Source organism: Atractosteus spatula, chromosome 28, assembly GCF_055471065.1.
Source record: "Atractosteus spatula isolate fAtrSpa1 chromosome 28, fAtrSpa1.hap1, whole genome shotgun sequence".
Taxonomy (NCBI): Eukaryota; Metazoa; Chordata; class Actinopteri; order Semionotiformes; family Lepisosteidae; genus Atractosteus; species Atractosteus spatula.
The window spans coordinates 10,547,451-10,560,542 of NC_142733.1; the positions used below are offsets into that span (position 1 = coordinate 10,547,451).

Below are 13,092 nucleotides of genomic sequence, written 5' to 3' on the forward strand. Positions count from 1 at the left end.
GTGTGGGTTTCCTCCAGGTGCTGCAGTTCCCTCCCATAGTCAAAAGGGTAGGTTCTGTAAAATTGTGTGTAAATTGTGTGTTTTATGTCTGGGTGTGCCCTGCGATGGACTGGTATACCCTGGATGGGATATCTTGCCTTAGGCCTATTGCTTGCCGAGATAGGCTCTGACCCTCCCTCCATCCTGTATTGGAGAAGCAGACTAGAATGTGGATGGTGCTGCCCGTTAATAGGAGACTGGTGCTGTCTAAAATTAAGAGAAATAATGAAGTGAAAAATACACCTTTTTTATCTGCTGTGAGCCCTACAGGAGGGCTATCTTTGATGGTAAGATCAATAATGTCCCTCACTAACATCACAAATTTTCCCATTACGACATCAAGCTCCCACCCCTTGTCCTGATGCAGTTCAAACTACTCTTCCACACAAATAAAGCCACTACAAAATGGAGTCCACTTATCCATTTTCTAACTGCTTCTTCAGGGTATACTTGAATCAAAAGTTAAAAAAGACACAATTCTTGAGAAAGCAAAAAGTCCACGTTCTTGCAGTACAAATGACATCTGTTTTTAAAATGAAAGTTTCTCAGTAACCTTAACAGCAGGTCTAAGGAACTTTGTACACAGACAACAGCCATCTATCCTGTTTGAGGCAATAAACTCAGCTCCTCAGCTCTCAAGGCCACTGCATGTGTTCATACATAAGATAAAAAAGTGAGAGGTGAGAGGAAATAAGTGACACAAAACAAATGTAAATACTAGTCACACGCTGTAAACTATCATGCGATCATGGGGAGTTTTCAATTACTCTGGAAATTTTTTTCAAATACGCCCATGGATTGGAAACCAAGTTTAGAAATTCCATATGAGGATAAACTGAGGGAGGGAACAATAGTGTTCATTCTTCTTTATTGTGATCTCTACATTCACCAAACCTCCACGCAGCTGAACAGGCGCCTGTTGGCATTTATATAAAGTGCTAAAAACACTGATGTCGAAGTACAATGGCAGCCCAGTGAGGCCTCGTTTACTAGGGAAGCTGTAAACTAGGTGGACATGCCTGGACAATGCATGACAAAGACAACAAAAACGTTATGAAAACCTGCTCCATCTAGAACCAGCATCTCCTTTCAGTCAGCTTCAAATGCACGTGAGACCTAGAGCCAGGATCCTGAAACTACTCAGAGATTCAGATCTCTGTAAAATGTAGCTTCTTCACATTACAATAATCCATCCATTCATTCGTTCATTCATTTTCTTACCACTTCTTCCATCTGGGGTCACGAGGGAGCCGGAGCCAGAGCCTATCCTGGCAAGCAACCGGTGCAAGGCAGGCTACACCCAGGATGGGACACCAGTTCATCGCAGGACACACAGACACACACACACACCAGGGCCAATCGTCCCCGAAGCCAATTAACCTAACAGTATGTTTCTGGACTGGGGGAGGAAACCGGAGCATCTGGAGGAAACCCATGTGAACACGAGCGCAGCACACAAACTCCACACAGACAGTGAAGGGCCAGAATTGAACCCAGGGCCCCAGTACAGTGAGGCATTAATACTCACCCCTGCGCCACCAAACTGCCCACATCACAGGAATGCTCTATTTAAATATTAGTCTCAAAGGCTTTGATTGTCTTGGCCCCCAGCCGCTTGTCTTATCTACAGAACTCTCAGCTGCCAAGTAGCTCTGAACTGTTACAGCAACCTGAAAGTGATCGGATTTTGTAAACACAGTAAAATATCGTAAAATTTCTTAACTAATCTGGCTTGTACTTCTATCCTCCGATCCAATTATCTCAGATCCCACTAGCTAGTAGAAAGGTTATTTTTATATTCGAGCCAGCATGGCTTGAATATGTACAAAGAGCATGCTAATCCAGGCCTGGGTGGGACGTCAGTCAAGAGCCGATCCCCAGCAATGCAGGTCCCTGTTCGTACAGCTGGGAGGACTGCAGCATTCGAGGCAAAGTTCCTCGCTCAAGGTACTGCGGCAGCGTCCCTAGCAGGGACCTGACCCCACAACCCAGAATTAGCACTTGTGGAGAATGGGACTTGGTCTTAAATATGTTACTGTAGAAAAGGAGACATGAAATTGTCGGTTTGTTAAGAATAGGAACATCTGGATATGTACAAGAAAGATATTCAAGGTTTATCCAATTTTATGCAGCTACACTAGTAGCTCACAAGAAAGGGTCATATTAGGAGATCAAGTAAAGTGTAAAGAGCACATTTCTACTATCCAAAACTCTGTACGTATTCCAATGGCATTGATTGTCTGCTGCACCGGAGACACAGTGCCAATCTGAGCCATTGAGAAACAAACCTGTGATGTAACTTAATGCAGTCTCTCAACAAACAGACACGGAGTTCAGTTCAGGCATAAGAGCAAAGGCAGAAAATGTCACAAAATCCTAATTGCTGTTCTTATGAATTCTTTTCATTCCCTATTTAATGCTACATTTAACCTATGATACTCATCTCCTATGATGTAGGTCATGCAATTAATTAAGCATTAAATGAGTTTTGGAGATGCGTCACTGCCTTCAGACACCTTCACACCCATGTGGAACCGAGGTCAGATTCAGATCCAGTTTTTTTTTAAATTCCAGTCCTGTGAATGTGTAAAGGCAATTGGAATTGAAAATTGGTTTGAAAGAATGAATTTAAACTGAACATCTGGAACTTTTGGAATTATGGCATTTTTTTAAAAAAAATGTATGGCATGTTACCTTAAAATGTTTTTATGTTGTAAAGAGACTGGTTTTAAATGCAGTACTTGTTAACCCATATGCTGTATCACAGTATCTTGCTACATCTTTTACATCTGCAATACCACTGGCTTTTTAGTTCATAAAAGCTTCATACCATACTCTTTTCTAGACATTTCCATACAAAACAAGCACCACCTGCTACAAAATTCACCAAGAACTCTTACCAACAGCTGACTCACAACCACGAGGGAAGCTGACTTTCAGTGCATGTCCACTATAACACCTGTCAATTTCACAGAGACATTAGAAATAAGACTTTTTTTCCTCATATTAGACACTGCAGAAACTGTGGAGAATCAGGCTTTGCTGTACTGTTGTGCTGGGACACTAGTAATTATGTTGCCAACATGGAAAGAAATGCATTTAGCATTTTCTGCATTAGTAAAAGCTCATTTAGAATGTTTGGGTGACTCTTCTGTGGTGACATATTTACATTCATTATGTACTGGCAATCTTTGTTTATCTGTTATGTTTTAGGGAGTATTCTGACTTAGAAGCATTCAGTCACATTCTCACAGTTATAGCTTCACACCATTAAACATGTTCTGCACTCAAAAATTTCCAGATGGTTGTCCATTCAAATTTCACAGCTAATCTTGCTGATAGAACCTTTCACACAGAACAGGTGAGCTGTTCTCTGCCCGGACGGGGAGTCTGTCCACCGTAGGGCCACACAGACACACACACTCACACCAGGGTTAATTCTCCAAGAAGCCTATTAAACTACCAGCATGTCTTTGGACTGTGGAAGGAAACCAGAGCACCTGGAGGAAATTCACGTGAACATGGGGAGAACATACCAACTCCAAGCACACAGCACCCCTGGAAGTGAACCCAGGGCTCCAGGCAGCAATGTTAACCACTATGCCACCTCCATGTTTCTACATATAAGAAGCAGCAGGTAGTGGGTAGTGCCCATGTATGCTGATAGTTATGAGGTCACAGCCCAGCTCTTTTCTTAGTCTCTCTCCACTGTCACTCTCATTATCAAAGTAATGGTCATGTGCAAAAGACCTTGACTACTTTCTTTCAAAATTAAAAGAACCATGTTCTTCGAATATGGGTCTGCAAAAAAAGGTATACAGCACAAGTCACAATTAGTAATGCCAGACAACCAACCATTCATCTGTTATGTGCTGAGCAGTGTAGCCAAGGCTGTGTCTTTGACATTGTTATTAGGCCAGAACAATTTCGGAGAGGAACACGAGACTCTGACTCTGGGCTGCATCAAAAGCTTTCATGGTGACAAGCCAATATGCTGAGCTGCTGGGACTTGATTCCAAGAATAATCAAACCCAGATTAAGACAATCAGCAAAAAAAGTGCCTGGAGAGATATCAGCTGCTCCTGGAGAGGTTTCAGGAGTGTGAAACTCCTCACTCGTCATACTTTTCCCAATGGGCACATCACTCAAACTTCGAGCTGTGAAGTCATGTTTCAGCATTCTGAAAAAGAAGCATGATCTATATTGCTCCTCTTGCTTGGGAGGATTTCAAAACTCTGGTAAGAAGGTGTATGCAACATGAAATTGCAAAGTTTTACGTTACAGGTTACGTATTCCAGAACATATTATAACATTTATAGAATGTAACGTTTGGTGGCTTGTTCTGCTTAGGAGATATGTTAGGCCACTGCCTGTTTTTTTTTGCTAGACCACATGGAAAAAATATGAGTCTAAAACAAGTTGACATTTAAAATTACAGAAATGTTAAGATTCACAAAAGAAAACTGAGGATATTTTGCTGCTGATCACTTTTCTTTAGAAAATATAATCCCTGCCCTTCTCACCACTATTTAAGTACACTCAGTTCTGATCACCTGGATTAAATAAACACCGTTTGCAAACTTCTTAGGCCATTCTTCTGTTCATTTCAGTCAGTAACATTTAAGGAGGGTCTCATTCAAACAAATGGAAGGGCCTGTGTACACATTTCAAAACCCCTTTGGTGTGGCCATTCTGGTTTATGTTATTTCCAGAGAAGGGCTAAGACTCACCATCCTGTTGAAAAAAGAAACCCTTCTTACACAAGTACCGTCTTTATGTAAGGCATGGCATTGAGGAACTGAGGATTTTTTAAAGCTTTATATAAAGTTGAGACCTTCATGAGAAAATGAGGTACCCAGTAATAGACCCAGGTTTATTTCTATAGCTTATCTTGATGTTTAGCCACTGTAGACACTTCATGAGTAGATTTTCTTCGGTGGTAAAATTTCAGTCAGATTTTCATGCGTATTCTCACTTGACACTGGTGCACTAACAAAGCATATCAGCAAAGGTACCCCCAACCTCCGTAAACAACCACTTGTTCGTTTTAAGGAACCAGAAAATCCGACGTCTTCGCACTTCATTTTCTGAATACCTTTCCTGCTGGAAAGGAAAGCTCACCACCCCAGCTGAATTCCTAACGCCTCGGTATCCTGTGAAGCTCAGAGTGACCTCACCGGTCCTGCAGTCACAGTATGCGGGCTGGCTCTGATAACACAGCTATGTGTAACCCACAAGGCCAAAATATCAACACTCGGGCAGCCTTCTACCATAAAATATCTTAATTAGTTCGCGGAATAATTTCAAAAACAGGTCTGACTGTGATGCACCATGGCTAGTTTCTCTTTCCGATCACTGCATTAGGATAACCTAACTGAAATTTTAGGGGGAAACGCAATGCACGGTCCTCATTTAACTAAGCACATTCTGAGCAGAATATCAGCAACAGCACTTCAGTACATCAATCATGTCACGTACGAACTCATGGCGTGATTTCTCATTAGAATTAATGCCTACGTGGACACCAGGAGCTACTCTCTGCTGAGCGATGAAGGCTGGACGTCCTGCTCCGAGCCACCGCTGAAACGAGCCATCCCGAAACACAGCGGAAAGCAGGAGCTCGTACACACCTGTCCAAGCATGACAGGTGTGACCCAGACAGCTGACAAAGGGACCCGAAGGGAGATGCCCGCACGAAAACCGGCCTCGTCTGACCCAGCTCTCTCGATATAACGGGTTTTTGCGGAGAAACACAGATCCCGTCCCGGCACAGCCGGCCTGCTCACCTCTGTTTCATGAGATGTTTTATTCCAAAAAAGCCCCTCTCGTCGATTTTCTTCAGGATGGTTTTGAGCGCTTCTCTCTTGCTCTCCAGCATTCTTCCTGCCGGCCCGGGTCCTGACAATGACACGCCGCTGCCTCTCAGCTGTTACTCTCAGCTGTAGTGTTTTTTTTTTACTCCTCCATTGAAGCCGCAAATGGAAATGAGCTCCAATCGGACCAAGAGGGGCAGCCAATAGGAAGCCGAGACGTCATCGTGAAGGGCGTCAATCACGCCTCGGCCTCGCCTCTTCAAGCATATCCCTTGGACAAATGGAGATCAAGTTTCCTCCGAAATTCTGCAAGATTAGCAGAATAAATGGCTGCCCTGTATGACCAGCGACCACCAAAATGCATATAGAAAAGGAGTCTCTGTGTTGTAGAATTATAATTGCATTTATATTAATAGTCATTATGATTTACAGAAAGTTGCGTAGAAATACACTTGAAAAATGTGATCATTGGTTTATACTTTATCCATTTTTTAATCAAAACCGACGCAGCCCCTGTGGCGAAAAGCGTAATAACACCCTTCCGTGGTTGCTCAGATGAAACGAGTGGTAAAGTAATAAAAATGGAACAGAATACTGCATATATAAATATCGCAAAATAAAAAAAATGAAACAGGATGATCTGGTAGGAAGGCCGAGGTGCTTGAGAAGTCGGTGATGTTTCAAATATACGCTTGGATCGGTGTGAATTATGGCGGTCTGTATCCGGTTGGGGTTGAGCATGGGGTGATTAAGGATAAAATGCACCCAAACACCTGTGATCGGGGGGTGCTGGTGGCGGGTGTATACGTGGGGAGACAGAGTTAGGGTTAGGGTGATGTTAATAGTCAATGAGTGTGAGGAATATTATTTTGCTATTATTTTAATAATTAACTATGAATTAATATTTTAAATAAGAGCACCAGTTTGTTAAAATATGAGACCTGATTTTGAATAACAGATCGTCTTCTCTTGGCAATTTACATACAGAGCAGGGCCAACACTAAGGGAATTCAGTAGGGCTTTTAACATTACTACAGCTCTATCTTCTGCTTGAGCAAAAACCTGTGGCAACTAACACGTGGAACTTGACAACTGTCAACTGTGAAGCTGCTGAAAATGTACAGTAGTTTGAAAGACAAACCCACTTACATCTCTAGGCCACCCAGGCTTGATTCTGCCTCGTGAGAGTAAAGGTGGGATGTCCTGCTCCTTACCTCATGGGGATCAATCCCTGGAATGGACAATTTAAAGCAGCCAATCAAACCTACCCAGCATGCCTTCGGACAATGAGAGGAAACCAGAGCACCTGGAGAAACCTCACATGGACCAGGGATACATTCTGAGGAAAGTGATTCATTATTAATAATGTTTATTTACTGTTTGGGTGTGGGCACATGGCCTTAAGCACTCAAAATACACTGTATATTAATTGATATCAGTACAATATCAGTACAAACATAATCTTGTGAATTATGATGCCATCACATATTGAGCTGCTGTGATCAAAAGTGTAGAACTGGGGGCTCTCCAGAGGCTCAACCAGTAAAGGTGCTCACTCACAGACTAGATTGACCTCTGTGGAGCAGATATCACTACTTACAGCCTGGGTTTTAACATTAGCCAGTAGTGACCAGGATTGAACAAGTAATGTTGTAGAATTGACATTGAGCTTCCTGTGCAGCACAGACTCACCGTGCAAACAGCAAGGACTCCAAGGACACTTGCTGGCTTGGAGTGACAAAGATGTTCCACTGCTCCCACGGGACAGACTCTCCTGGTCAGAGCTGTGGACCCTGCAGCTTGGAACAGCTGAAAGGCTGGGTCGGTGCCTCTGCTTCTCCCCTTACAAGGCACAGCAGCTCTACCTTACAAAATCACATTGTAGATGGAAGCTAATAACACATAACTGGTGCTTTCAAATTCCAATGAAAAGAAACAGTTCATGCTGTGGGATTAATGAGATGCAGAAGATCATGAAAAGCAATTTATTCACTGAGAGAAGGGCACCAAAATGGAACATCACAGGTCTCATTTTTCAGAAGGAAAAAGTCTTAAGTCTTCTCTTGAGATATTTTGATGTTTTGCTATTGAAACAGGTATTTTGTTTTCTCACGATGACACCTTTTGTCAGAAGGATGTACAGGGGATAGACCGCTGTGAAGGTTTGTTTGAGTCTGTGGCACTAAAAGGATTGGGTGATGTTAATCAATGGAGGAAATTGCTTTAAAATTCGAGCTTATCTGTAGCTTTTTAAACTAACTGCAAGGAAGACATGTGGAGAGTCATGCCATGTCTTTAGAGAAAGGGTGACAGTCATAAACAATCAAGTCTTCACACCATGATCAGAGGGAGTCCTTCTGGGTGTCTTCTGTTCACAATTGCAGCAGCAGCCGGTCTGACTCTTCTAGGCTGACTGGTTTTGTCTTCTGTTTTCACAAAGTTGTTTTGTAATGTTCTGTTTTTGTGAACTAGCTACAGTCTTCTGCCCCTTCTCGGGTGTCACAAAAAGATCACCTGTTCCATGGGTGTTGAGTTTCCTCCTTGCGAGGGTAACCTTAGCCTGTATCCCATTACCTGGCCACGGTCATCATTAATTCAGTGGCCAGGCAGGCGCTGGGTGCCTGACAAGCAGCATGCTGCAGGGGTCCAGGAGGAAGAACAGAGAGCTGGGGCCGATGCAGAACGGAGAGCCCATGAGCCCACAGACACAGGGTCCACAGGGGTCTGGGGAAAACTCCAAGCAGATGCCCCAACCCGCTACACCCTCACTTCCACCGAACCTGCCTTCACCCCCCCCCCCTTCGAGGCCCAGGCTAGTCTTCCACACCCAGCTGGCCCACGGCAGCCCCACAGGCCGGATCCAGGGCTTTACCAATGTCAAGGAGCTGTACACGAAGATCGCGGAGGTTTTCAACATCTCTCCCTCAGAGGTAGGCAACCATCTGCTGTTTCCATGGTTTCCTTTTGAATGGAGTGCAGGCAGGTCTATATTCATTGCTAGTTGTCTGGGTGATGTCAGAAGACTGTTACACACAACAAGAGATTGTTCCATCAAGAATGTCTTTCTCTTGTTTGGGTTGAAAAACATTTCCTTGGATTTTTGACTCACCCAATGAGGCCTAAAAGGCCTGGATTCCACAATATCAGGTATTTCTGTTAAGTGTTTTAGAAAAAGGAAAAGAAAGGATTCACAACAGTGGGGATATCTTAGAAACCACTAGGGATGATAAAAACATTGTTAGAATATGACCAAAAATATTGTGTCACATCTCATTTTAAACATTTCCCAAAACTGAATGAAAAACAATAATTTTGCTTTTATTCTTAAAATGAGATTTCCCATTGATGAATCAGGAGGAATCATCTGTAGGACTACAATGTCATTGATTCCTCGAATACCTTCCTCTCTCTTTATGTCTCTGCATTTTCCAAATGGTGAATGTTTTGTTTTACAAAGAAATTATTTAATCAAATAAGTTTAATCAAACATAGCAAAAGGGGTTTTGAAATTTGTGTTTTCTGAATTTTACTGTTTTTTTTTATTTTTGCACAATACATGATGTGTTGTTAAGATGACAGTTTCACAAACTTGCCTTTTGCTACAAAGACAGAACCTTTGAACATGTCTCAGAATAGACTGGCACCTCCTAGTCAGTGTTGCGGTATTTGACTAGGAAAGCCTTTTTCCTTCACAAATATTTGTTGAGCAAATTGAGCAATGAGAAAGTGTTTGTGTGTTCATTTCAGACAAATAAAAGCAAGGTCCCACACATTTTTCTCACTGTAGAAATGCTTTGTACACTTTCTTAACAAATAACTTGTTACGTTCAAAATCCTAGATAGATGGGAGGTTAGAGATGAATCTGTTCCCTAAGGTACATGATAAGCAACAATGGAAGCAACTGCAATTTCTAGGTTATTATTTGGTTTGGGGTGGATGTGAGTGAAAGACAGCATGGTAGATTTTGCTTTGTGCTCCTGGACTGCTTCACTAAGAAATATGAGCCAAAGCAATCCCTCTTAAAATTTTAATTCTTAAATATTTATTCTAGGCTGAATAAATACTCACATTTTATTTCCTGCTATCTCCCTTCAATAAACCAAAGATTAGCTGCTGTGCAGAGAGGAGTGTAAAGGAGGTTCCTGCCAGATGACTGATTCAGACAGTACTGAATGGGAAGACTGTTCATTTATTTATTTTTTGTTTGTAAGCTTGTAATGAAAGTCAGAGCTGTTAAACCTTTCACTGATACTCATCCGTACATTCTGTACTCTGAAGCATATTCCTGTCGACAGGGACATGATGCCAGGGAGAACTTTAGAGCATCATTAAGCGTTTGGACTACATGTGTGGAGATTTAGAAAGGAGGCAGCAGAGACGGCTTTCACACGTTTGAGTGTAGGCTGAAGAAGTGTTGCAACCATTAAAATGGCCATTATAGCCATTAGATCATCCTGGCTGTCTCCTTTATACAGTTGGAATTGGCCATTATTTCTGTCTCTATGCTCTCCCACTATTGACATCCCCAGCTGCTGACAGACATGGCTCACTTGCAGAATGTGGAAACTAGCCAAAGGGTGTCCAGTCCTGGTCCTGGGCAGCCCGTGTTGTCTAGAATCCAGCTCTTGACAAGCTAACCAGCTGGTGCAGTTACTGGCTTAACTGGACCAATTGAATAACTTTTCCCAGCTCTTCAGGTCCTGCTGCTTTAAAGCCTTGAAACTCACCTGAGACTCACCTGTTTTCCAGGAGCAGCGGTGGACAATCCTGTCCAGCCTTGTGATGCCTTACCTCAAATCAGAAATTCCTATAACACGCTGGAAACCACAAATAGAAAATCAGTGTCTCGACAAGTATAAAACAACAGGCCCTTACTTAAGATCTGGAGTTCATTTATTAAGTGCTCAAATTACCTAGAAGCTCTGTATTCACAATCTATAAAGGAGATAACTCGCTCACAGTCCAGTTGTTTCTACTCCCACTTCTATGTCTTCTCTTCTGTCTGACTCTGTTTCTGTGTGGTCTTATATACTTTCGTCTCTATTGATGCTGGCTTAATGACTTATCTACAAATGGATTAAACTTGGTTAAAAAATGAGTATACGGTAGTTGTCTGACTGTGTTTACTGCCTCAGGGACGATCGGCTGAAGACAGCTGTGCATGCATCCCCAGGCTGTTCATTGTTTTACATTTAAAGACTAGGGATGTGAATTGATGGGAATTGTAAACATTGTGATAGGCCCCAAACATAACAGTAACAACAGTTGTGCACATGGAAAATGCTTAAACAGTTCCAATTAAAACTGATTTAAATCCAGGATTCTGGCCTTAGAAGATCTCCCCTGGGACTCCTTGAGTTACTTCTTTTAACCACCCAGAAACCATTCCTTTTCCCAGATTCTCTTTTGCACCCTGAATTCCCACAAAGTGGACATGCAGAAGCTTCTTGGGGGGCAAATTGGCCTGGAGGACTTCATCTTCGCTCATGTGAGAGGGGAGACCAAAGAGGTGGAGGTGACAAAGACAGAGGATGCTCTTGGGCTGACAATTACTGATAATGGAACAGGATACGCTTTCATCAAGGTACTGTATACAGTATGTCCTAACCTCATTAGATTCTCTATACAGTACAGTATGACCCTGAACATCCAGCTCCCTCACAGTGGAAGCTCTGTGACTTTTGATATTCCTTCCAAAGGCCTGATACCAATTAAAGAATATTTAGAACATATTTTCCTCATCAATTCTTTAAAAAACAATTCTAATCTATATTTAGTATACAGCAATTAAAAGTATGCATACATGAACCATGTTATTGGATGAATTTCCAATAATGAAAAGTTAATAAGTGTACAGTTAAAAACACAATTATTTTAAATTAATAAAACAGTTATCAATTACCAGTCATTTTAACAGAATCCACTTGTAACTACTCTTGAGAATAAACACTCAGTTCTTAGTTTTTATGCATGCTTACCAAGAAATGTTGCAAGTTAAACAATGCTTAATGTTTAAAAAAGAGGTTATTTTTAAGCTTACAGCCATCCAAGCAATCCTTCACAACATTTCATTCGTGATTAATGATGTACAGATACAGAGGAAAATTACACTGTAATTACTATCAAATAGCATTGTTAGACCTGTTCCTGGTCTTAACACTTAATAAAAGGGAGATTTGAAAGCACAAAGTCAATGCAGAGTTGTGACCCTGTTACAAGATGAAAATAGTTACAAAAAACATGTTAGCAATTAAAACTGTGTTTCAAGGGTATAATCTGTAATTGTGTAATTGTGAGCTGAATGGAAACAAAAACTAGAATGCGAGTGACACACTGATCAGAATTGAGTAACCTGAAATAACTCAACTACATAATTCGGGCTTTGACTCTGACATGACACAGCTCAGGATCAGTGTTCGGAGTGTAAAATCATTAATCAGGGTTTATCAAGCCTCTGCAAGCACAGAGAGGGACACTGACGCACCGCAGATGTAAGATAAACCTAAATCCACATCCAACAAAGATGTCAGGAACATAATGTACTGCCCCCCTGCACCAATCACAGACAGCGACTCAACAGCTGTTTCACATATCCCACCTTGAACCCTTAGAGCGTTCTGATGAAATAGGCCAACAAGCTGAATAAATAAAGGGGGGAAACAGTTAATTGTGTGCACAGTCGCTCAGTTCTCCCAGCCAGAAATGGACTGCTGTGTCTAACAGTAATAGAGTGGTTGGAGGTGAGTCCCAATGAAGTGAAAAACAGTAACAGAGCCTCATTTGAATTATATGTTTATAGAACTGTTTAGATCACAAAACAGATAAAATTGTCGTGTTGAGGAAGTTTGTGTGTTTTCTTTTATTTATGTGACAGGTTAAAGAGAAAAAACTTTTGGTACCTGACCTGTCTTCTACTACCTGGTTTGAACTCTGAACTGGTCTGAATGGAGCTGTTCCATCCGGGAGGGACATTTATGTTCTCAGTATTCAAAGAACCCCAGGCACATTTTCTAAGAAGCACAGAGTTGGGTTTTTACTTTAAAATGCTTTCTGTTGTTGAGTTTTGTTTTTTTAGCATGTGAAGCTTGGGTTTTAATGGACATCATGCCCACATCCTGAATACAGGCTGTTTGAGTCTGAACAAGAAGCTTCCCAGCCGTGTTGTTGAAGCCAATATCTTGGCTTCTTTCAAGAAATGGCTGGATGAGATCCTGGGTTCAATTAGCTACTAACTACCAA

General features: G+C 41.8%; 2 protein-coding genes across 2 annotated transcripts in view; one reads left to right on the forward strand and one right to left on the reverse strand.

Moving 5' to 3' along the window:
- The window catches only part of LOC148814044 (GRAM domain-containing protein 2B-like), a 44,254-nt gene extending 38,266 nt beyond the window's left edge, over nt 1–5,988 (reverse strand). Inside the window, exon 1 of the mRNA XM_088907707.1 lies at nt 5,826–5,988. Within this exon, the coding sequence (XP_088763833.1) occupies nt 5,826–5,917 (92 nt within the window). The 5' untranslated portion in view covers nt 5,918–5,988. The remainder of the gene's footprint in view (nt 1–5,825) is intronic.
- Nucleotides 5,989–6,401: 413 nt separating this feature from the next.
- Nucleotides 6,402–13,092, forward strand: part of gipc3 (GIPC PDZ domain containing family, member 3) — a 28,327-nt gene continuing 21,636 nt past the window's right edge. Inside the window, exons 1-3 of the mRNA XM_088907881.1 lie at nt 6,402–6,419; nt 8,510–8,782; nt 11,252–11,437. Coding sequence (XP_088764007.1) covers nt 6,408–6,419; nt 8,510–8,782; nt 11,252–11,437 — 471 coding nt within the window. The 5' untranslated portion in view covers nt 6,402–6,407. The remainder of the gene's footprint in view (nt 6,420–8,509; nt 8,783–11,251; nt 11,438–13,092) is intronic.